The sequence below is a fragment of the Balaenoptera musculus genome, chromosome 15 (genome assembly GCF_009873245.2).
Source record: "Balaenoptera musculus isolate JJ_BM4_2016_0621 chromosome 15, mBalMus1.pri.v3, whole genome shotgun sequence".
Classification (NCBI taxonomy): Eukaryota; Metazoa; Chordata; class Mammalia; order Artiodactyla; family Balaenopteridae; genus Balaenoptera; species Balaenoptera musculus.
In genome coordinates, this window is record NC_045799.1 from 43,600,666 (window position 1) to 43,624,776 (window position 24,111).

General features: G+C 55.1%; 1 protein-coding gene across 2 annotated transcripts in view; it reads left to right on the forward strand.

Moving 5' to 3' along the window:
• The window catches only part of ACSS1 (acyl-CoA synthetase short chain family member 1), a 41,976-nt gene extending 19,178 nt beyond the window's left edge, over positions 1-22,798 (forward strand). The window contains exons 3-14 of one of the 2 annotated variants that reach the window (XM_036825516.1): positions 2,531-2,730; positions 8,883-9,058; positions 9,418-9,570; positions 12,535-12,682; positions 13,757-13,894; positions 15,720-15,812; positions 16,705-16,817; positions 17,042-17,168; positions 17,740-17,867; positions 17,984-18,047; positions 20,205-20,323; positions 21,283-22,798. In XM_036825516.1, the coding sequence (XP_036681411.1) occupies positions 2,531-2,730; positions 8,883-9,058; positions 9,418-9,570; positions 12,535-12,682; positions 13,757-13,894; positions 15,720-15,812; positions 16,705-16,817; positions 17,042-17,168; positions 17,740-17,867; positions 17,984-18,047; positions 20,205-20,323; positions 21,283-21,462 (1,639 nt within the window). In that variant the 3' untranslated portion in view covers positions 21,463-22,798. The remainder of the gene's footprint in view (positions 1-2,530; positions 2,731-8,882; positions 9,059-9,417; positions 9,571-12,534; positions 12,683-13,756; positions 13,895-15,719; positions 15,813-16,704; positions 16,818-17,041; positions 17,169-17,739; positions 17,868-17,983; positions 18,048-20,204; positions 20,324-21,282) is intronic. The other variant, XM_036825517.1, reaches the window with a different exon arrangement.
• The last annotated feature ends 1,313 nt before the right edge of the window (positions 22,799-24,111 follow it).

Here is a 24,111-nt window from a genome sequence, read left to right on the forward strand (position 1 = left end):
AGCAGCAAGAGTGTGGGACCCAGCAGACTCAGTTCCAGGGCCCATGATAAGGCCCCTAGATCCTCCAGGGAACACCTGGGCTACTTCAGCTTGGTCTCCAGACCTTCCCAGGGCTATAGGTCAGCTGCCCAGCTCTGACCGCCGGGCAACTTCTGCCCCTGAAGGGAATCCTTTCCCCTTTGCTGCCTTGCTCCTCCTCCCCACAGCCAACCTTTCCAGAAAGCACTCCCTGCTGCCTCAGTAATTGCACCAGAAGCTGAGGTGATAAACGGCCATCACACTTTCATGTGCCTTCATTTCCCCAGTGGGAGCTGGGTTGCAGGAGGACACTTTCCCTCTCATTTCTTTTGTCTGGTGCCTTACTCGCCCCCGTGGTGCCTAGAATGGAATTTTTAACATCTTACAAATTCATCAAAATGAATTAGTTGATTTTAGTACTTCTAGAAAGTAATTTCAAACAAAGACGTCTGATGGTAAAGATAATCTCTACTGAATGTTTGGCAGGGTCCTGAGTGGGTGAACCTTCTCATTAACACTCATGACAGTTAAACAAGGTGGAAGGGGCCTGCTGTTTCTCAGGTGATCTTGTGGCAGCTGAGAAAGGTGAGCTCCCATGCCTGTGCAGCTCCTATAGAAAGCAACCCAGGCCTCTCTGTCTGGACGGTTCTGTGCCTTCCTCGACTTCAAAATGCTGCCTTTCGTCTGCAGAAAAAGGACTGGATTTCATCACCGCTGACCTCTGACGCACTTGAGCCTCCATCTCCCCAGCACCGACTCCTTAAGTCCTTAGCGCTGTTGAAGATGGCACCTGCGCTGGGCTTAAGTTATCCTTCCGTGTGACTGACCATAGCTGCCTCTTTAGTGCTGTCACAGACTATCCTAGCCTCCTCGCTGCACGCAGGAGGTGTGTTTCTGGGCCCTGGCTCCGGGGAGTTTGCTGTTGGGGGCTGTCGGGGTGCTCTTTCTTTCATCACAAGCTCAGGTGCGCGGTGGATGGGGTCAGTGAATGGCGCTTTTGTCCTCCTAAAGCCTTAAGGAGAAAGGATAGGGTCCTACCGGAGAGGCACTGTGCCAGCCTGGCAGGAGTCGAGGGGGAGCGCAGGCTGCACTCGTGTTACCCGAACCAAACTTGGGTCCGTCCGCTCGCCCGTGCACAGTAAAGCCAATCTACTGACACTGGGTTGGGGTGAAGGAAAGTGCAGCGTTTATTGCAGGCACCAAGCAAGGAGTCCAGAGCTGCTGGTGCTCAAAACATCCGACTCCCCGATGGGTTTGAGGAAAGCCTTTTTAAAGGCAAGGTGAGGGAGGGGAGTCCCAGAGTATGTGATCAGCTCACCACAGTTCTCTGGTTGATGGTGACGTAACGGGGCTGTTAACATTATCAATCCTCAGGCTCCAGTAGGTCCGGAGGCTACAAGTAGTTAATTTCTTCCATCTGGTGGGGGTCTTAACATCTGTAAAACAACTCAGGAATGTGCATCAGATGCTATTATCTAGGTACTTTAGAGAGGAGCTAAAGCAGAGGATATGGGGGAGGGGTCTGTCCCAAGAAGGCCCCATAACGTCCTGCTTGGTTACACTAGTGATCTCTCGTCTGGTCTCCCGCAAGGCCTGTCACTGCCCACCCTTCATTTCCTGCTGGCCCTTGCTGGGCTGCCCCTTTCTGGGCCTCTGAGCACAGGGCAACCACAAACTCTCCTGGGTCTTGGCCAGGAGGGTGGAGCCACGCGGGTGGGGTGGACTTACTCTGCCCTTCCATGCCAGCTTTCTGTTAAATAACAAATACAATAAAACAAGAGCAGTGAAAATGGGAAATGTCCCTTCCTGTGGGAAGTGGGGTTCAGTGGGACCACGTGGGAAGCAGTGCTGAACCCAGCGTCCACCTGCTTCTGCCCTCCTGCACTTTCCTCCATTTCCTGTTCTGGTTTCTGGTAGACTGTCATCCTCTCGGGGTTGTGTTGGGTCACGTGCCAACCCCAAGCCAATCAGCTTGTTCAGCGAGATGCTGCTCTCTGGCTGACCAAGCCTAAGCCCCTGCAGTGGAGGCAGGGACCATGTGGTCACAAGAGGCGGGGCACAGTGTCCCGGTCCCTCACCAGCCAGCCCTGCCCCAGGCTGCGGGCCGCTTTCCTTCCCAAATCACTGAGGCTTGGCAGAGTTGGGGTCCCCTGCCCGGGGTCCCCTGCCCAGCAAGGCTTGTGCTGACCCAGAGAACAGGGGCCTCTCGGGGAGGATGTGTCAGAAGACTCCGGGACCGGATGACCCAGGTCTCTGAGAAGCCCTGCTCTCAGTGGATGAGGGGACAGGCGATTTTTCTCAGCAGTGTGGCCGTGAATCCGTGTCAGGACAAGCCTACAAAGTTACAATGTTTTCTGAAAAGAGCCTTCCATGCATCAAGTGTTGGAGTGGCTGCCCTCCCTCTGGCTGGCCGGGGCTCCAGTGCCTGCAGTCTGAAGAATTATTCCAGCCAAATGACTATGCGTTCTGGCCCTCCCCCTTCTCTGACAGCCCTCCCTTCCTTGTGCCGCAGGGAACTGCTGGAGACCACGTGCCGCCTGGCCAACACGCTCAAGAGGCATGGAGTCCACCGAGGGGACCGGGTAGCCATCTACATGCCTGTCTCCCCGCTGGCTGTGGCCGCAATGCTGGCTTGCGCCAGGATTGGAGCCATCCACACTGTTGTCTTTGCTGGCTTCAGTGCGGGGTCCTTGGCTGGGAGGATTAATGATGGTGAGCACGTGGGCAGTGGGAGGGAGGGAGGAATCTGGGTCCCCTGGCCTTCAGGGACTTAGCATGGTGGCAGATATCACTGAAAGTCACACATGCAGATGATGGACACTACCAGGGACAGCACATGGCTGAATGAACATTTGCTCCATCAGCTGAGATCTGAGTGCGCTGGATTTAACCAGATGAAGGAAAGGAAGATTCCAGGTGGAGGGAATGGCATAGGTACCGGCTGGAGGAGGCTGTGTGGCTGCAGTGGAGGAGGGAAGAAACGTAGGGTGAGATGAGGCTGGGGAGATATGGGGAAGATTCCACAGGTCAAGAGCTGGAAGTCTTCTGTGGTGAGGAATGACGGGGTGGGCCATCTCCTGAGGCTTGGAGTCAGGCGTGGGCCTTGTGGTGTGTCTTTAAGGCCTTCTGTGTGCAGGTAGGTCAGAGCCTCCCAGACAGGTGTGCGGAGCAGTATCGTCTCCTTCCTTTTTCTGGTGTCGGAGGGCTGAGTGTCTGAATGGTGGCCTCATGTCTGTGCAGCCTGACCCCTGCTCCCTTGAGATCCTAGAGGGTTCCCTGAGCTGGCTCCCCTGGGGGCTGTTGGGAATTCTTTGTGTCTCACAGAAGACTTGCCTTTGGGTAATGGACAGAGCTGAAGGGCATAGTTCTCAGACCTCTGTTGATCACTCTCTTTAGGAAAGACTGGGGAGCCTTTCTGCTCCCTTCCAACATTTCCCCTCTAATTTCAAGCATTGGTGCTGCTACTCCTTTCTCTCTCTCCCTCAGCTCTGTAGCACCTACTGTGTGCCAGGTTTTGTTCTAAGCAGTTTGTGAAGGCCATCTCTCTTCATTTTAACTTAGTCTTCATAAATATTATATGAGATAATACTCTTGCTATTTCTACCCTCTCCCTTTTTCTATTACCATTGAATCATTTTAAAGTGTACAGTTCAGAGACATTAAGCACATTCACAATGTTGTGCAACCATCATCACTATTCCAGAACTTTCCCATCATCCCAAATGGACATCTCATACCCATTAAGCAGGCATTCCTCACTTCCCCTCCATCCAGCCTCTGACAACTCTAATCTGCTTTCTCTGTCTATGATTTGTAAAAATGAACTCCTACAGTATGTGGCATTCTGTGTTCTACTTCTTTCACTAAGCATCATGTTTTCAAGGTGCATCTATGTTGTAGTGTGTATCAGTATTTCATTTCTTTTTGTAGATGAATAATATTTCACTGTATGAATAAACCACATTTTGTTTATCCATTTATCTGTTTATGGGTATTTTTACTTGTTTCTACTTTTTGGCTATTGTGAATAGAACTGCTATGAACGTTTATGTACAAGAATACCTGCTTTCAATTATTTGGGTATATACCTTGGAATGGAATTGCTGGCACATATGGTAAATCTATGTTTAACTTACTGACAAACTGCAAAACTTTTCCAAAGGAGCTATTCTGTTTTACATTTCTACTAGCAGTGTATGAGGGTTCCAATTTCTCCAAATCCTCATCAACACTTGTTATTTTCCTTTAAAAAAAAATTATAGCCATCCCAATGGGTATGAAGTGGTATTTCATTGTAGTTTTGATTTGCATTTTTCTAATGACTAATATCATTGAATATCTTTTCATGTGCTTGTCCATTTGTGTCTTCTTTGGAGAAATATCTACTTAAGTCCTTTGCCCATTTTTTTAATTGGTCGTTTGTATTTTTGTTGTTGTTGAGTTGTGAGTTCTCTAGATAGTCTGGATACTGTACCTTTATCAGATATATGATTTGCAATTATTTTATCCCATTCTGTGGGTTGACTTTTTGCTTTCTCAATATTGTCCTTTGAAGCACAAAAATTTTTAATTGTGATAAAGTCCAGTTCATCTGTCTCCTTTTGTTGTTCGTGTTTCTGGTGTATTATTTAAGACTCCATTGCCAAGTACAACATTACAAAGATTTGCCTCTGTGTTTTCTTCTAGGGGTTTTTTATAGTTTTAGCTTTTTCATTTAGGTCTTTGATCCATTTTTTTAAAAATATTTATTTATTTTGGTTGTGCCAGGTCTTAGTAGTGGCAGGCGGGCCTCTTAGTTGCAGTTCCAGGGCTCGCCGGCTCCTTAGTTGTGGCATGTGGGCTCCTTAGTTGCAGCAGGCAGTTTCCTTAGTTGTGGCATGCAAAGTCTTAGGCTCCTTAGTTGCAGCTCCAGGGCTCCTTAGTTGCAGCCCATGGGCTCCTTAGTTGCAGCCCATGGGCTCCTTAGTTGTGGCACGTGGGTTTCTTAGTTGTGGCATGGGAACTCTCAGTCGCAACATGCATATGGGATCTAGTTCCCTGACCAGGGATCAAACCCGGGCCCCCTGCATTGGGAGCACGGAGTCTTATCCACTGTGCCACCAGGGAAGTCCCAGGTCTTTGATCCATTTTGAGTTAATTTTTGCATATGGTGTGAGGTAAGGGCCCAGCTTCTTTTTTTTTTTTTTTTTTGGCCTGTGCATATCCAGTGATACCATTTATTGAAGAGACTATTGTTTCCTTTGTTGAATGGTCTTGGAACTCTTGTCAAAAATAACTTGACTGTATATGTGAGTGCTTATTTCTGAGTTCTCTATTCTATTCCACTGATCTATATATCTATCCTTGATTTTCGTATGCTGAACCATCCTTGCATTCCAGGAATAAATCCCACTTGGTCATGATGTATAATCTTGTTAATATGCTGCTGGATACAGTTTGTTAGCATTTGGTTGAGGATTTTTGCATCAGTGTTTATAAGGGATATTGGTCCGTAGTTTTCTTTTCTTGTGATCTGTTTGTCTGGTTTTGGTATCAGGGTAAAGCTGGCCACACAGAATGAGTAAGAAAGTGTTTCCTCCTCTGCAATTTTTAGGAAGAGTTTGAGAAAGATTGATGTTAATTTGTCTTTATCTGTTTGGTAGAATTCACCAGTGAAGCCATCTGGTCTTGGAAACTAAGGCACAGAAAGGTTAAGTGACTTGCCTAAGGTCACACTGCTACTTAGCAACAGACCCAGGATTTGAACCCAGGCATTCTACCAATGCTTTCAACATTACATTAGGCTGCTCCTTTCCTCTCTTGCTGATGTGGCCACAGTTACCAAGTGTTTCTGTTAAGATTCTTTGAAACAAGCAAAAGCAATTGACTCTGGAGAATTAGTAGCTGGATGCCGGGCAACTCCCAGAACTCAGGAATCCTAAACAGCCAGGCCATGGGAAGGCAGGGGCCCAGTCAGCTCTGAGGGACTCAGTAGGGGAAAGTCCTATAACTTTTCTCTAGAACTTTGCCATTAATCGGCTCTTCCCCAGCACTCTACAGCCTCCATGTCCAGCTATTCAGGTGTCAGTTTCCTGGGGGCAAGACCCTGTTGGGACAAGTGTCTGTGTTCTCTTGGCTCAGTGAGGGTGGTATTTTGGTTATTTATTGCTGTGTTACAAGCTACTCCAAAAGCAAGTACTTAGAACAGTATATTTTCTTATTATGTTTCATGATTCTGTGGGGCAGGAGTCAGGTGGGCATGGTAGAAATGGCTTCCCTCTGCTTTGTGATATCTGGGATATTGGCTGGATTGGTTTGAATGGTTGGGGGTGGCCAGGGGTCTCTTTCTGTTCACGTAGCCTCTTCACATGACTAACTTGGGCTTCCCCATAGCAAGGCAGCCTCAGGTAGTCAGACTTGTTACATGGTGGCTTATGACTCCAAGAGGAAGCAAGGAAACTGCCACTTGTCCTAAAGGCTGACCCTGGAATATGCATAGCATCATTTTGGCTATACTCTATTGGTCAAACCAGTCTGTAGCCATCCCAGATTTAAGGGGAGGGGGCCTAGACCCTACTTGTCCATGAGAAGTGGCGTGAGACCAGGTCGGAGAATTCACAGCTGTCTTTTGTCCACCCCCGGGAAGGAGCGTGTCAGTGTGGCGACCAGGTCTCACGGTGAGTAGGCAGCCACTCCGGTTAGTATGTCCTGTTCTACGGCCCCGGCCCCCTGGCCTGGCCTCTGGGCTCTGGCCACTCCTCTTCCTTTATCTTCCCTCCTGCTCTAGGCTGTGTGAGAAGTGGAGAGAGGGAGGCATGGGGAGGGTGGAGAATGGCTCTGGGAGATGCTGTGGGGGTAGAACAGTGGCCCGAGCTGTTGTCCACGCCCGAATTCCCCAGTACCTGTGAATATGTACCTTACGTGGTAGAAGCCCTCTGCGGATGCGATGGGACCCTGAAATGGGGGGATGATGCTGGTCTGCTGGTCGGCCCGGTGTAACCACCGGTCCTTAAACGCAGAGAACTTTCTCTGGCTGAAGCAGAAAACATGTGGCAGAGAGGGAGGTGAGAGAGATTCCAAGTGACAAGGACTTGACCTGCCTTTGCTGGCTTTGAAGATGAAGGAGGTTGTGTGCAGGGGGTGTAGGTGGCTCTAAAAGCTGAGGACGACCCCTGACTGACAGTCAGCAAGGAAATGGGGGCCTCAGTCCTACAGCCACACGGACCTGACTTCTGCCAACACCCTGAGCAACCTGGAAGCAGATTCTCCCCAGAGCCTCCAGGTGACATCTGCCCCCACCCCCACCGGCACCTTGATTTTGGCCGTGAGACTAAGCAGAGAACCCAGCTTAGAGTCTCACGGCTGAGCTCACCCAGACTACAGAACTGTGAGCTAAAAAAAAAAATGGGGGTTCTGAGCCACTAAATTTGTGGTAATTGGCTATGGGATACAGAAGCTGAGACGTGATCAAAAGCCAGGGTGAAAGTGAATCCCCCCCAGACCGAAGCATCTGCTGATGCTGCCTGCGCTGATGCCGTGCACCTGCCACGGCCCCGCTGCCCGCCCTCGGGGACCGCAGAGAGAGGGTGCTCCCCAAGCACCTCCTGGGGACTGGGCGTGTCGGGCCCGGAGGTTCCTGCCCTGGAGAACCACTCGGGCAGGGAGGCCTCGCGCAGATGGGCACCGGGAGCGAGGCCTGTGTCTCGGCGGCCGGGATTCCAGCACCCAGGTTGGGCAGGGGCCGCTGTTTTCTCCAGAGGGTCCTGAGCTTTCTTTGTCTCTCTTGCCCTTGAGCAGGGTCCCTTTCTACCTGCTGGGCCATCTCCCTTCCTGCCCCACAGGGAGCTTCCCTGGACAGTCCCAGCTCGGGGATGTAGGCCTGGAGCATCTCAGGCGGGCTCTGTCCACCTGACTTTGTCTCCCCAAGGTGACTGATTGCCAAGGCCTGAGGAGCAAACAGTGTGTGTGGCCGGGGCCTGGCGTGCAGAGCTGATGACACTGCCCTAGGCGCCCCAAGCAGTCCAGAGTGTCTCTCTGACCCAGGCAAAGGCCTGTGCTGGAGGGGTCTCAGGTGGCCCGCGGGGCTGTGCCACCTCTAGGGCTCTTGGGAGGAAGAGAGGCTGTGAGCATGTCTCTAGAAAGCACGTTTCAGACTGGAAAGCTGAGGGAGACTCAGGTAGGGCCCCCAGGAGCCGCCCTGAGGCGAGAGTTCAAGTGCAGGCAGTTCACTGGGGAGGTGGTCCTGGGAGATGCTGCGGGCTGCCCGGAGTGAGGCCGGGGAGCTCCTACTGTGGGTGCCCAGGGCTCAGACCGCAGGGAAACCCTGGCAGGCGATGGGGCCCCGGGCGTCAGCATGAACCCCGAGGGGCTGGTTGAGGACTACTGGGTGGGGTGATTCCTCAACACTCCTGCCTGTGGCTCCAAATCAGACCTCGGTGCCCACGTCACAGGTCTCAGGGCTGTGCGTGGCCACCAGCATGGCAGCTGGATGGTTGTTCCAGGCTCCTTCTCAGGGGCCAGTTGTACAATAGCCCACCTCAGCCGTGATGCCTCCGGGTCATCCCGGGTTGGGGCGTGGTGGGTGGAGGGTAGCCTGGGAAGGCCACGGGGCAGGTGGGAGGGAGCGGGAGTCTGGCGGAGTTGAGCGTCCGGTGACTTATCTCCAGTTACACCTGCTCTTCCCAGAGCCGGGAAAAGGCTGGCGCTCCTGCTCTGAGCACAAAGATCCCAGAGCAGGTGGAACTTCACTTTTTTTTGTTGACTCTCTTGCTCAAGGATGGACTTTCTCTGTCACAACTTTAGGCCTGGGGTGTGTGGCTGTCTGGGCTGTGAAGGTCAGAGTGGGGAGGAAACTGACCAGAATTACCTGCCTTTGACTCCGATAGCCAAGTGCAAGGTGGTTATCACCTTCAACCAAGGACTCCGGGGAGGGCGCGTGGTGGAGCTGAAGAAGATTGTGGACGAAGCCATAAAGCTCTGCCCAACCGTCCAGCATGTCCTCGTGGCTCACAGGACAGACAACAAGGTTCACATGGGGGATCTGGACATCCCCCTTGAGCAGGTGGGTTTATCTCCTTTTGTATAGTTTGAGGAGAAGGGGTTGTCATTGGATTAACTGAGTCTGAGTCTTGTCAGATTGTGGTTCTCAATCTGGGTCCCCCAGAGGTGCCCAGGGTTCCCCTTTGCTATTTGATGGGCTTCCATCCTGGTAGGGAAGATGGAACTCAAATTCCACAAACAGAGGGAAACATTTAACATAACAGAAATGACTGGATCCATCCTTTTATTTGGAATTAAACTAGGGCAGGCTAGAGAAGGTGAACTCTGAACCCTGTCTGCCGAGTCCTGAGGCCGAGGGGACGCCGGGTGCAGGGGCAAGGTCACTGCCCGTGACGGGCTGTCTGGTCTTCTCCCTCACAGGAAATGGCCAAGGAGGAGCCAGTGTGCGCCCCGGAGAGCATGGGCAGTGAGGACACGCTCTTCCTGCTGTACACCTCGGGGAGCACTGGGACGCCCAAGGGGCTTGTCCACACCCAGGCGGGCTACCTGCTGTACGCCGCTCTGACGCACCGGGTAGGGCGCTGCCCCGGGGGGCTCCGGGCGGGGGGCCAGGAGAGGCTGGACTGGGGCCAGAGCTCCTGCTAACATCTTCTCCTCATGTGTTCACGAGCAGGGCCGGGTGTCCTGGCATCAGCGTGGTGGAGGGGTGGGCTTGGGGGGCTGAGTTTCTGTCCTTGTCGGAAGGGCCTGGGTCCTGGACCTGTGTCTTCTGCTGGTCTTTAGCCCGTCACACGTGTGCCAAGCCCTCCCTAGGCCTGATGTGCTGGCTGGCATGGCTGCTTTCAGGTGCTGGGAGTCCAGGTGCTCTGGCCTTCCTGGGCTCTTCTCCTATACAACAAGGTTGGTGTAAATATGAGTACACTATTGTTATTTGTTAAGACGCTTTCTTCTACTTAAGAGGTCTTTTTTATCTGGTTTTAAAAGAAAGTAAAACATTTTCATGGGCCTCTAAAAGTGCTGTGGCCTCTAGGCTCTGCTTACTGGGGCCACATTTTAAAAGGAAAATTTTAAAAAAGACTTGCTTTTATGAGGAGACTTAAATTTAGTGTATGGAAATTGTATTACAGGGGACCATCCTTTAAGGATTATAAAGCAAATGATCTGGCACAGTTTTATTATAGTAAATGCATTTAAAAATCAGCACTCATTTAAACATGGGTGGGTGGGGGGATTTTGGTTAACATGCATCCCTGGTTGCCTTGGGGAATAGCTGACGCTCCCCAGGTGGGATGGGGTCTCAGGATATTGTCTGTGGACCAGACTCTCTCTCTGGCCAAAGGCAGAACTCAGCCCTAGGCAATGCCAGCAGCAGGGGAGCTGACTGGCCACGTGACCGGGAAGCCCAGGCGCATCCAGGCAGGGCTTGGACGCTGAGAGCACCTACAGTCTGGCTGGGGTCCAGGGCCCCGCCCACTCAGTCACTGTGGTGGGGGTGGGAGTGGGATATGCTGATCGGCCAGGCCTGGTCATCCGGAGGTGGACCTCACGGATGAGCATGGACGACGAGCGGGTCCTGGGAGGGCAAAGATGAGGCCTGGGAGTGGCAGCCACTTGCGGGCAGCACTGAAGATGCGGAAGTGAGGCAGAAAGATAGACGTGGCACAGAACCAGGCCTGGAAGACGAGGTATTATGCTTGACACAGTCCATGTTAAAGCCGCTATCTTCTGGCCGCTGGGTGACTGTGAGCATCACAGAGCTGTTCTCGTCTGAAAGCCTCTTGCTAAGCTCTGGGTGGGCATGCTGCAAAGACTGACATGTAGTGTAAGTCAGAACACTTCGGAAAATGTAGCTACCGAGACCGAACACCAAGAAAGTCACAGAATGGGTCAACGTGTTTCCATCAATTTATAACAAAATTAGCATGAGGGGAGCTGTAAATGTGGTGAAAGAGTCTTCATTTTTTGTTTTCAAGCATTACCAGGACACTGTCTACATGAGCAAAAGAAGTGGGGATGTAAGGACGGGACCATCTTTTGAATTTCTCTTCAATACAGTGAGGGCATTTTAAAGCATTAGGAATAGAAACTTTCAGCCTTCTGTACATAAGCGTGTGTCGATGAGTGTGTACGTGTGTGTGTGTGTGTGTGTGTGTCCGCCCGTGCACCTGCTGAAGGTATTAGGACTGTTGGTTTCTTCAGGGAAAAGGACAGTTGACTCTGCAGGGACGGTGGGGACATGGGCAGGTTTCAGGGTGAGCAGTGGGGTCAGGGTGCCCTTTGGAGCGTGGCCGGTCCCGGGCTCCTGTTCTCCTTCCAAGAACGGCAGGTGGAGAGGTCGCCAGCCCCTTGAAAGATGTGGCACTGTGGGTCCTCGTATTAAAAATCCTCTCAGTTCCGGGATGCTGTGGGCCTTGGGATGTGGGCGTCCTGCTTCACCGGTGCAGTGGGAGTGCAGTTTCCAACCCTCTGCCTTGGGTCATGGCTCCACAGGACCCTGGCAGGCTCGAGACCACTGTGCTGTCTGGAAACTCCTGGGGGACCTCAGTGTGTGTCTGTGGCAGCAAGAGACTGGGCCACTCGCCCAAAGGTTGAAAAAACATCTTTATTGCAAAATAGAACACAGATATAGAAAACCACCGAAATCAAATGTGTGGCTTAATGAATTATTGCTGGACAAACTCACTTCAGTCAAAAACTGGCACATCGCCAGCCTCACACAGAAGCCCCTTCATGGCCCATAGTGTCCCTGCCCTTTCTAGTTTTGTCACCCAAATGTGCATCCCTAGGTACTGTAGCTTACTCTTGCCCACTGACTGTTTTGGGTAAGCCTTTTAAGCCAAGTTTAGCCAATGGGTTTCCCTCCATCCCTTCATTTCCTTGAACGTTGTCGGTCGTAGTGCCCGGCTGTGTGTCTCTCTGTCCTCAGTGTCTCCTGCAAAAGGGCAAGTGGACCCACAGACAGGGTCAGGTTCAGGTTTGACCTTTTGGCAAGAATAAGGAGATGCCCGTGTCTCTCAGACTCTTAGAAGCTGATGATGCTTGATGCGTTTCTTGGTCTTTTTGGCTTTTGTTTTTTGCAGTTTTAAAAGGATTTAAAAAACTATGGTGTAAAAAACCAAAAAAACAAAAAACTATGGTGTAACTTAATGCAGAAAGGTGCCCTTATTTTAGACATAGGACTGGATGGAGTTTTACCTGTGGGTACACGTGTGGCGAGCATCTCCCGCTCCTTCAGGCCCCGACATCTGCCCGCTCCCCCAAAACTCCCATCCCCGCCCGCCTCAGGACTAGTGCTAGGCGACCTCCAGCGTATGGGTGGGCTTTGTGCTGGGGCTCAAAGAGTGTCCCCTCTGAAGTCCGGCTTCTTTCGCTGTCATCTGCGGGCCTGGCGCTGCTGTCACCAGTGGTTCCCCTCTCATCACTGCTGTGGCTGCTCTGCCCTCACTCCTGCTCTCGGGGGCCGTGGGACAGAACACGCCCTGTGACATGTGGGAGCGGGTGACAGGCTCCTGACAGCCCCTCCTCCTGTTTCTGCAGTTTGTGTTTGACTACTGGCCAGGTGACGTCTTTGGCTGCGTGGCTGACATCGGCTGGATTACGGGACACAGCTACGTGGTGTACGGGCCTCTCTGCAATGGAGCGACCAGCGTCCTTTTTGAGAGCACCCCGGTTTACCCCGACGCTGGTGCGGAGTGCAGGAGGGGCAGGAGGAGGGAGGAGAGGTTGGGGGGGTGCGGGCTGCAGGCTGGAGGCTTTGCTCGGGTCAGGCTCGTGGGTTCTTGTGACAAAGCTGCCGGGCGGCAGGGGCCGGGCCAGGCCTGCAGTGGGATCACACGTGCAATGGGAGGGGGTCCAATCTCTGGAGCCTTCGAGAGACCACCCACCCTGGTGTCCCTCTAACCTCTGCGGCCACCTGACTGGATCCTGCCCTTCCTCGAAGCCGAGGCCAGTGGCCAGCCTCCCCGTGTGCCCTACTGCCTGTGCCTTCGGGCCACTCGGGCCGAGCTCGTGGTGTGTGGCCTGGAGCCGCCACCATGGAGAGGGGTGCCTTTGAGGACCCACGTCTTGCTCCCCTGGCATCTTCCTCCCTTGCGGCACAGCGTCTTCAAGTGTTTGTTCAAACGTGACCGAAGGTTGGCGGCTCTGCCGAGGCTCTTGCCCAGGCTCTTGCCCAGGCTCTTGCGCAGGCGGTCCATAGTGCTGATGGTTTGGTGCCTGGAACTTTGGTCCCCCCCTCCCAGGTTCTCTCCAGCCTCCCGCAGGGGCCAGATGTGCTCCCGGAAGACGCACAGGGGGCCCGGCTAGGGATGAGAGCCGAGTCTCAGGTGGCCTCAACCTCCTGTGTGCAGAGTGGTGGCGGCGAGTTGGGGGGTTGACGGGGCGCGTGCGTCCTGGGTGCCGCTGCTGCTCCAGGGGAAGCACGGGTCGCCACTAGAGACCATTTAAATGTGCCTGAATGCGGGCTCTGCATTGGTGCTACTTCACGGTAATATCCCTTTGACCCGATTCCTCGTTGTGTCCCGTGGGTCAGGACATGGGCTATCAGCGTGTGGGTCGGCACCCAGGGCCAAGCGGAGGCTCCAGCCTCCGACGTGGGGAGTGCGGGAGGCGGCCCCATGGGGAGCCCCTCCCGTCCCGGAGGTGGATGCAGAGTGGGTTTCGTGGACACCGTGGGTGCCTGCACACGTCCGGCGCACGGTAACGTGGGCCGCCTCTAAGTGCGGCTCATGGAGGTGACGTGACCCGGGGCCTCTCGTAGGTCGGTACTGGGAGATGGTGCAGAGGCTGAAGATCAATCAGTTCTATGGCGCCCCGACGGCCTTCCGGCTGCTGCTGAAATTCGAGGATTCCTGGGTGAAGAAGTATGACCGCTCCTCCCTGCGGACCCTGGGCTCAGGTGAGCGGCTGCAGGAGCCATGTGTGTGCCAGAGCCAGCGCAGGTCTCCGGATGGTTTCATCACAAAGGCTGTGTCTGCGCTGAGTTCACGTGATGCGCTGCAGCCAGTAGAAAGCAGATGTCCCACGTGGAAGCCCCTTCTGGGAGCCCACAGCCGTTAAGGGTCTGGGGCTCAGCATTGTGATGTTGTCTGTGCTCCATCTTCGTTATGAAAACTCACCACCGTTGGAAGGTCAGGCCCGAGCCCTTTCCCTAGTGGCTGCCCAGGCTCTCACCCCCTGCTGTTCCCAGCGCTGTCATCAGTGCCATTCTGCCCTTGGGTGCGTGTTTCCAGGCAGGGAGGGAGTTGTGAGGTCAAAGGTTATCTCCACTCGTAATCAGGATAGATGTCGCCAAGTCATGTGAGAGCGTTTTGGAAAGGTGACCTGGGTTACCCTGAGTTGAGGTGGTCCCGGGAGGTGGAAGGCGCCAGGCCTGTTCTCCTGCAGGGGATTCGGTTACTAAGGAAGCAGTACGCAGGTGACAAGGCAGGTGCTCAGAGCGCTCTGCTGCGCGTCCCCCAGGCCAGGGGCGGGCTCCTATGGGCCTCACTCTACAAGGGCTGTGACCAGAGCCACTCTCTGGTTGGACCAGGCAGCAGCGAGTGTGCAGGGACCCCCTACTCCCCCCAGGGGGTCCTCACCAGCTGGCTGGGCTCTGTGTAGCTTGGGGGCACCCCTGCTGCATAACCAGCTCCAACAGCAGAGCCCTGCGGGGGTTTCCTGAGACCAGGGTATTGTCGAGGAAAATAATCAGTAACCAATCTATAATAAGAATAGAAGAGAATTTTATTATTCAAACCAAGCTGAGGACTATAGCTCTAAGGGAACTGCTCCAGAGAAGCACGGTTTTCAGCAGTTTTATCAGGACAAAGAACATCAAACAAGTCAGGGATACATTCCTTCAAGGTTTCAAAAAAGCAGATCAGCACGTACACAGAGAGTCAGTATAGCCTTGGCTCTGGGAAGGGAGTCTTATCATCAAAGGAGTCCCAGCATTGGCGTCCCAGGGAGGCATTTATCTCTATCTTCAGACATTCTTTACTTCTGGACAGCGTGCCCTTTTCTTTAATGATTAACGCAGATGTGCAGTGTACGTTTGGCAGGCTGTTCCAGTTAGCATAAGGTCTGAGTTAAATGGTGTGTGAGCCAGAATGACTTCCCCGCACCTCGACGTGTGGACGTTTCTTCCATCAGCATCAGTGAGCCGTGCTGGCAGGTGGGTGAATAGCACGGCGGTTCCTGCACCTGGGACAATTCATGCCTTGGCCGGTGGTGGTCCCTCACGAACGTGCCACGATTCACTTTGCCATTCTCCTCTCCACGGACAGTTTTTAGCTCTTGGCCATGGGAACATCCTCGTCCGTGTCCGCTTCTGGGGGTGGGTGCCTGGAGCGACCTCCTCCAGTCACAGGACGAGTGTGTCTGGCTTTATAGTGGGTTCCCTCACCAGCAGGCGTCCAAAGCAGTTGCAACGGGTGTGTGCACTTCTAAACGGGAAGAGAAACACTCCAATCGCTCTCCAAACTGCACTCCAGCAGTGTGTGTGGTGTTGTTTCCTCCACACTCTTGCCAACTTCTTGGTTTTTGACCCTCTGATGGTGAAAATATCTCATTGTCATTTGTGTTCTTCCATAGCCATAAACCTGATGATCTCACTGCTTTTTCAAGTCTCCTTTTGTGTCTTTTGGGAAAATTATAGAGCTGTTTTCGTCGTGAAATCAGCTCCTTTTGGTTTCAGCCTTTTTGAGGTCTCTTAACATCTTCTCTCTCTCGTGTGGGTGCAGTGGGAGAGCCGATCAACCAGGAGGCCTGGGAGTGGCTGCACAGGGTGGTGGGGGACAGCCGGTGCACGCTGGTGGACACCTGGTGGCAGACAGGTGAGCACGTCCCCGGGGGAGGGGCAGGGAGCGCGGAGCATCAGCTCAACGGGCGCCTGGCGTGTGGGGAGAGGAAGCTCGGGGCAGCAGCTGCCGCTCTGCAGCTGTGAGACATGGGTGCGAAGGCTTCCCTGAGCCTCTGTTTCCTCATCTGTAAGGTGGGGCCCGGGAGGGGGCGGAGGGGCGACACAGGGCCCCGCGAAGGTTCCCTTCCTTGGCGGCCCACCTCCTGAACCCGGTGTGGCCCAGTGATGGGTCCTGCTGTTTAAGCGATCTTGAGTCTAGATTTGGATCTAGAGGGAAAGGAGTTTTTTCTGCGCCACTGTGTTTTGATTTGCCCCCCTCGTCTGGGGTGTCTGACTTATCAGGATTTGGGGGGCAAGAGACCGCCACTGACGTAATAAACGTGGCTGAGGCCTCGTCCTTCAAGAAGCCAGGAAGTGAGACGTTCCCAGTGGCGCGGGCCTCATGGTTCAGGAAGGCCCCGGATGTTCCCTACAGCAGAGTCTTGGGGGGGGCCCTTCCCATGCAGGCTGATGGAGGCCGGAGCCAGAGGAATGCCTGGGGGCAGGACCCATGGGCGTTCTTTCCCTCCGCCTTCCTTTCCGCCGTCCCTGTGTCCCCACAGCACGGGATGGGGGCCGTGGCTCCTGGAGCTGAACCTGGCCCCCGGCCCGCTCTCATTTCCACAGTGGAGGGGACCGGCACCCAAGCCTGGTTTCTCCTCAGAGGTCCTTTTGTCACTGGGGGCTGTTTCCTTGCCCCGGACGGGCAGGTCTACCCCCTCCCACTCTGGAGAGCAGCCGTGTGTGTGGACCCTGTGTCCATATGGTCTGGATACACGTGTCAGTAGCCCCAGGCCCACTGGTGTTTCTTCCTGTACCGCCCGCAGAAACGGGGGGCATCTGCATCTCGCCGCGGCCCTCGGAGGAGGGGGCAAAAATCCTGCCCTGCATGGCGATGAGGCCCTTGTTTGGCATCGTCCCTGTTCTCATGGACGAGAAGGTGAGTCTCCCCGTCCATGTGCCCCCCCCCGCCCCCCCCCCCCCGCCCCCCTGGCCTCGGCTGCCCTCCCCCGTCGCGCGGCACCCACTGCAGGGTCTCCTCTCAGAGGAGAAAGCTCCGGGCAGCTCCCTCTGGGGCACTTGTCCTGTTCCTGCGTTGGGCCTGGCAGTTCGGAGAACGCGAGATGGTCACTCCTTCTGTCTCCCCATCTCCCGGGTCTGCAGGGAAATGTCCTGAAGGGTGGAGGTGTGTCCGGGGCTCTGTGCCTGTCCCAGGCCTGGCCAGGCATGGCCCGGACCATCTTCGGAGATCACCAGCGATTCATGGACGCCTACTTCGAGGCCTACCCGGGTGAGCCTTTCCTGCCACCGCTGGACTCGGTCTCAGAACCGTTTCCGAGGGGCCGGGGGTTGCGTGAACTCTCCCTCCTTTCCTTACCTCTGAGCCAGGAGCGGTCCAGCTTGGGGTTCTCCCAGGGGCTCAGGCCATGGGCTCCCAGGAGAAGAGCAGGACGCCACCTTGGTGACAATCGCGGTGGCTCCAGGCCTCCCCCCGGTCTCCGTGTCGTTGTCTCCCCGGCTTGTGTCGTGTCGTTGGGTGGGAGTTCACGTACACGTGTGCCCCTGGGAACCGATGCTCTGCATTCGCAAGCATGTCAGCGACACTCACCCTTGGGGAAGCTCGAGTGGGCTCCTCGTATCTTCTGCTTCCAGACGTTCGCAGCCTCCTGCTGTCTGGCAGCCCCTCTGCCCTTTACTGGCACCAGCTTAGCAGCACCAGAGAGGTGTCTCCATGGGGGGGGGTTGCGTCAGCAGGGGGTCTTCGGTGCTTCTTCCTGTCCAGGGGGTGTCCCTCATGGAAGGACGGGAGCCCCGCTGGGTCCCAGTTCGGAGCTGGTGCTGAATCCCCCTCTGTGGTGCAGGCTACTACTTCACAGGAGACGGGGCTTACCGAACTGAGGACGGCTACTACCAGATCACGGGGCGGATGGACGATGTCATCAACATCAGCGGCCACCGGCTGGGGACGGCGGAGATTGAGGACGCCATGGTGAGCCCAGCCGGCCTCCGTGCCCTGCACCGCCACCGGCTGCCGCTGCCTGGGGTCTGGGGTGGTCGTCATTGGCTGAGTCGCTGCCTCACCTCTGCGTTCTCTGTCGTGCCCAGGCTGACCACCCTGCAGTGCCCGAGACCGCCGTCATCGGCTACCCCCACGACATCAAGGGAGAAGGTGCGTGTCCCCCGAGGACCCTCCTGGCCCTGGGGCCAGGGCTCCTGTAGGAGAAGCAGACTCGGTGGGCGGGGGCCGGGGCTTTCTTGTGGGTCAGGCTGCTGGTTCACGTCTCTCTCAAGTGGAGATTTTGGGTGAGGAGGCTGAACAGACACAAGTGTTAGAAAAAAGTCAGGACTCTGAAATGTCCTGGTTCTGCCGTCCTTTAAGGACACTCACCCACAAGCAGTTGTGACCTGTTTGGCCCAGCTGAGCTTGGAGAGCTTCCTCCCCGTCCACAGGGCCCTGGCGGCCCTGTCAGGGACAGTGTGTGCAAATGCCCTGTGCTGCCCACACGTCCCTCACACGTGCTCCGTCACAGCGCCCCGTGCCTTGCAGCGGCTCCTTGACTGGCCTGAGGCTCTTTGGAGGAGTCTGACCTGTGGTTCCCCCTGCACAGCGATGGGCCAGGGGAGCACAGAGCCAGTGATTGGACTGGTCCTTACTGGGGACACACTTTGTTCCAAAGTCCGCCAGTTTCTAAGCGGTGGGTCTGGGAAGGGGCAGGGTCACCCGAGTGTTGTAATGCTAGGCACGTAGCAGTCACACTGGCCCGGCCTGGCCTGGCGTGACCCAGACACTCTCTGACCTTGTGCTGCACTGCTGGGCAGACTGACTTCTACTGCCCGGCTGAATGGCCTGGGCACTCTCCCTCCTGCTGTCAGGATGCACGATGACCCAGTGTCACCTGCCTCCCAGCCACGCCTGTGTGCTCTTCTTTTGTTACTTACTGTCTCTAAGCCAACCTGTTGGAAAATTGAACACTTATTTAAGTGCTTTAAAAAAGCGTTTTCAGTTGCCACAGAAGGATGTGCCCGTGAGGATGTCGCCCCTGATAACAGGGGCTGGGATGTGGGGGGCTGTTGCGGGGTCGAGGGTATGAGACAGGACGGGTCCTCGAGTGTGCGTCTCAGGGGTCTTGGGCCACATCACGCTCCCGCCAGCAGCCCTTTCCTGCATCCTAAGCCACTCTGGCGTTGCCTACCAGGCTTTGGGGGAGAATTCGTGTATCGGGTACGAGGATGTGCATTTTCCTGATTTCTAACAAATTTGAGCATTTGTCCGCTTGTAAAACATGAACAACAGCAAAAGCTGTGGGTGTGTATTTGTCCCCACTGTCTCTGTTTGCACTCGATCTGACGGAGGGGAGCCCCCAGGTCTCGTGTGATTAGGACGCAGACCTGGAGAGCGACCTAAGTCCCTGCCCCGGGGGCTCATGTGCTGGAGGGGCTGGGGGAGAGGGGAGAGGCAGATGGACAGGACCAGTGGGGGTTAGGTGGTGCGCAGGGAGTGTAGCTCAGGATGGGGTGGGCTCGGTGCAGGGACGGACAGGTCAGTGAGCAAGAAGGAGGCTGTGGAGAGACCTTTGGCTTGGAGGCAGGACAGTGTGGGTCAGCGGGGAAAGGACAGACCGTCCCAAGTGGCGCTGGGACAGCGATTGCTCACGTGGAGAGAAATGGAGTTGGAGTTGGGTCCGTGTGCGAGATCATCCCCGGTGGGTTAAGGAGAAACGTGCTGGACGCCCGTGGGAGCCACTCTGATCCTCGCTGAAGTATTGAAAACAAAACCTGGTGTTTGTGCTAAAATACTGGTTGACCAGCACAGCCCAACAGAACTTCCTGCCTCGACGGAGCCATTCTTCGTCTGTGCTGTCCACATGGTGGGACCCGGCTACATGTGGCTCACGTGACTGGGGAGTTGCATTTTACATTTAACTTACCTTTAAATAGCCACGGGGCTGGTGTCCACAGGCTGGACACGTGCCCAGAGACTAGTGCCTGGGCAGTGTTTCCACACCTGTCGCATGGGGTGGAGAGTGAGTCTCCTACAGCCCACGTCACGGCTGTGTCACGGGTGTGCGGACAGAGGTGAGTCACGGCTCCAGGGTCTCTCCACACGTGCCCGCCACCCGGGGCACCAGAGGAGCCAGTGGAGTCACTTCCACCTTGAATGAAAATGGAAATGCACCTTCGGGGCTGCAGCTAAAGGGACCAGCTGCCACAGGGTCACCGGCCTATGATTTAAAGCCCCTTTGGATATATGGCGATTTGTGTGAAACATGCTGCCCCGGGAGGTGGGTCGTGGTCTGATGCGCCTGAACCTCTGCTCTCCTTCCAGCTGCGTTCGCCTTCATCGTGTTGAAAGATGACGCGGGTGACGCAGACGTGGTGGTGAAGGAGCTCCGGTCGGTGGTGGCCTCTAAGATCGCCAAGTACGCGGTGCCCGACCAGGTCCTGGTGAGTGGACGTGCCTCAGGGGCCACAGCACTGCTCCTCCTCGCTTCCCATCATTGACGGGGGACGGTGGCAGGAGGTGGGCAAGGGCGGTGGGCTGCTGCGTCCTCGGACGGAGGGAGACACAGCCACCTGCGCAGGGGCCGGGCTGGGCCGTGGAGCATCGTGGATTGTAAACAGAGGCCTGGAGTGGGACCAGAGGTTCCCGGGCCGGTGAGGAAACACCGCCAGACCCTGCCTGGGAGCCTGTGTTGGGGTCAGTTTCAAGGAGGAGCTGGGCCACCTTCTCAGCCCTGCTGGCTTTTCACTCCTTCCTTGGCTGGGAGCTGGGCCTCGGTGGCAGGAGGGCCCAGCTTCACTCGGTGCCGTACAAGGTCAGACTGTCGGCCCGGTGACCAGAGCTTCACCTGAACTCCCCGTAGGTTAACTGGACTCTTTCAAAAGAGAGGCCACTGTTACAGGCCCCAAATGCAGCCCTTAACATATCGCCTTGACGCTGGATGCCTGTAGTTGGAAAATGTCAAAGGCTACGTTTCAAACACTAAGCAAGACATTTTCCTCTTAAGCACCCCTTGCTTCTTATGTTAGAAAAAGCCAACTACGGCCCCAGCTGGGGGAGGAGACAAGGTGCCCCGAGAATGCCTGGGAGCCTCCCGGTGTAGTGGGCAGGAGAAATGCGTGTCGGCAGTGAGGTCCACCTGGTTAGGGGAGAGCCCCCCGGTGGAGGCTCAGCTAAACCCCTGACCACGGCTGATTTCAGCTTTAGGTCCAGATGGAGGAGGGTAAAACCAGAGGCCACGGCCCCGCTGTTCTCTGGGGTGGGCTGCACGTCAGCCATTCCTGTCGGGTCCCCGGGGAGGGGTGTCCTCCCTTGAGCAGTACCCTCCTCATCTCAACGCCATCGGACACAGGCTGGGAGTCTGGGCACCACCCAAAGTCTAATGCTGCGCCTTCCCTGCCAGGTAGTGAAACGTCTTCCAAAAACTCGGTCTGGAAAAGTCATGCGGAGGCTCCTGAGGAAGATCGTCACAGGCAGAGCTCAGGACCTGGGGGACACCACCACACTGGAGGACCCCACTGTCATCACGGAGATACTGAGCGCCTACCAGGAGTACAAAGACAAGTGGGGGGCCGCCCAGTGACGATGGCTCTGCCGAGACCCCGAGCCAGGCCCCAAAATTACGCTCCTAGAACACAGCTCCCGAGTCGGCTTGTTCCTAGACGCCCCAGCGGAACCCACACTGCCCTCCACACGAAGCCCCAAGTCCCGGCCTTCCCTCTACGTGGGGACCCATGACAGGTCCTCACACAGGGTGAGCTTTCTCCCACTTGCCCTGAATTTGGTTTCCCGGTGAAAAGTCCGTCACCTCCATTCCCATGTCTTCCTGACAGCACAGGAAGGTGGAGCCCCTGTGCCTGCTCAGGTGACTGGAAACTACAAGCAGTCATGTTTTCTCCAGGTGTTTCTAGAAACGAAAGGTGGAAATTTTATTTTTATACTTTTATATTTCAAAAGAAAAATGGTGCAAACACATATGTGCAATGTGTGGTTTACTTGTACACACTCTTCTTAACAGTTAAAAAAAGCTCCTTCTTTGCCTCCGCTCATGGGGAAATGTGGAGGGTTGGAGGGTGCACTTTTGGGTACCGTTTGGCCTACTTGAAATCCGAATTGGAAATGTTTGTGCCTCCGTCTGAACACAGCCATCTTGAAATCTCTCAAGCCCACAGCATCTGTTTTTGGTGTATGTTTCCACTTCTCTTGGTTTGTGTGTGATGAAATCTAACCGCTAAAAGCACCTGTGGGGATGGGCGCGCTTTTCAGCTCTGAAGGGCTCCGGTCACATGTGGTTCTGCAGCTTGCGGTCTGGAAACATTCCCCTCCCCCCGGCCTTGGACACTCAACAGCCAGTTGGCGTGCTCCATGCCTAGGGCTGTTCAGGGAAGCCAGGGACTCAGTAATGCAGCCGGAACTGGGTCCCTGAAAACTGCCCTACCTCCCTACTCTGAGCCAGGTCTCTCCCTTTTCCAACGTGCCTTGGGTCCTCTGGACTTAGCAAGACAACGTCGACCATTAGGTTGCAAAGTGCCTATTGATAGCCAAGCATGAGAGGGCCCACTTGTGGAGTGCTGGGAGGGTGGCCTGCTGAGCTGGGTCCTGGAGGACAGGAGGGCTGCTCCAACCTGCACCCCACAGAGGGCGGTACCCTGCAGCTGTGCACGTGTTCGCGGGGACCTGGAGTGCTCAACACCCGCCATAAGTGGCTGTGCTGGCCTCTCGGTGACAAGGTGAGGACGGGTGGCCTTGGCTGTAGCACACAGATTGGCAGCTCTCACCACCTGTACCGGTAGCAGTTTGCTGGACTTGGCGGATTATGGTTAGGGTGCTACTTATGAAATGACAGCTATAAACTGGGACAGCGACCAGGGCCTCAAAATGATCTGCAGGGCCGTTCAAATAAAGCTTTATTTTGTTCATTCTCTTCTTTTTTGTGGTGATGCTTTTTGATCAAATAACGCTATTCTTTGTTGTTGAATATAATCCTTGGAACAAAACTGGAAGAGACCTATTCACTCAAAAGAGAACACTTAAAAAATTCACTGTCTTACGGGGAGGAAATACACAATAAGCGCTCACCTATCTTAGACTGTTATTTGGTAAACTTACCTGTCTCTAGACCACTGTGCTGGCCAATCACTAATCGCAGGTGGCTAGTTAGATATAAGTAAAAAAAACAATAAAATAAAATACTTAGTCCCTTGGTGGCAGTGGCCATAGTTAAATACTCAGGTGCCACGTGGCCAGGAGCTACCAGGCTGGACGACACGAGACCCCCTCGTCACATGGAGCCCTGGCCGTGGGTGCTGGTCTAGAGCACAGAGAACAAGGATGCAAAACCACACCCAGGAAGCACCGCCCGTGCAGACCCCACAGGTGAGCAGCTCAGCCTGCCTGCGACCCACCCCCTGCCCAGGGTTTCTGTGTCCTTCAGTGGATGAGATGCAGGCTTTAGAGAAAAACGCATTGAACTGGTGCCCTGAGAGATGGGACAAGAAATGCTCCTCCAGAGCAGGAGCTGGGCTGTCCCAGGGACAGCGTCCATCCCGAGCCCCAGGTGTGGGGAGGGAGGCTGTGGAGGATGCTGAATTTACAAAGGCGGCTCACCGGGGAACAACCCAGATCTGCACCTCTGGATGCCTGGGAAGTCACAGCAGGACTTCCCTCTTATCAGAATAGTCTGGCCCAGGGCAGGGCAGCAGGAGAGGGTTATAGAAGCTTTTAACAAGTCCAGTTGCCCAGCACCCCCTTCTGGTGAAGCCACCCTGATCTCGTCTCCTGGCTGCTGGGGGCTTGTGAAGGTCATTCCCAGCATGACAGTCCCTGGCCATGTGATGCATCAGGCCACTGAGAGAGGAGAGGATGTGGAGGTGAGCCTCGAGCAGGGCCTGCCTGGGGCCCAGCTGGGGTATGCGCAGGGACGTTTGAGCTGCCCCTGCCCACCCCGGCCCCAGGCTTCACCTGCTTTGGATCTTCTGTCAAGGCTGAAATGTCCTAACAAAGACCCAGCTCGGAGTGGCCAAGAAGCAGAATGCAGAGCAGAGACGGATGTCGGATGGTGTGGAAGCAGCGCAGGGACCAGGCGGAACTCAGAGACCGTCGTGATGTGACCGCACATTTATCTAAGGGTAAATCTCGAGGTGATTCAGGCACATGCCGGTCCCGGCTCACCCACGGCGGCTGAGCCTGTAGTGCAGGAAAGGTAGTGTGAATTCTCCCCCCACTGCCTCGG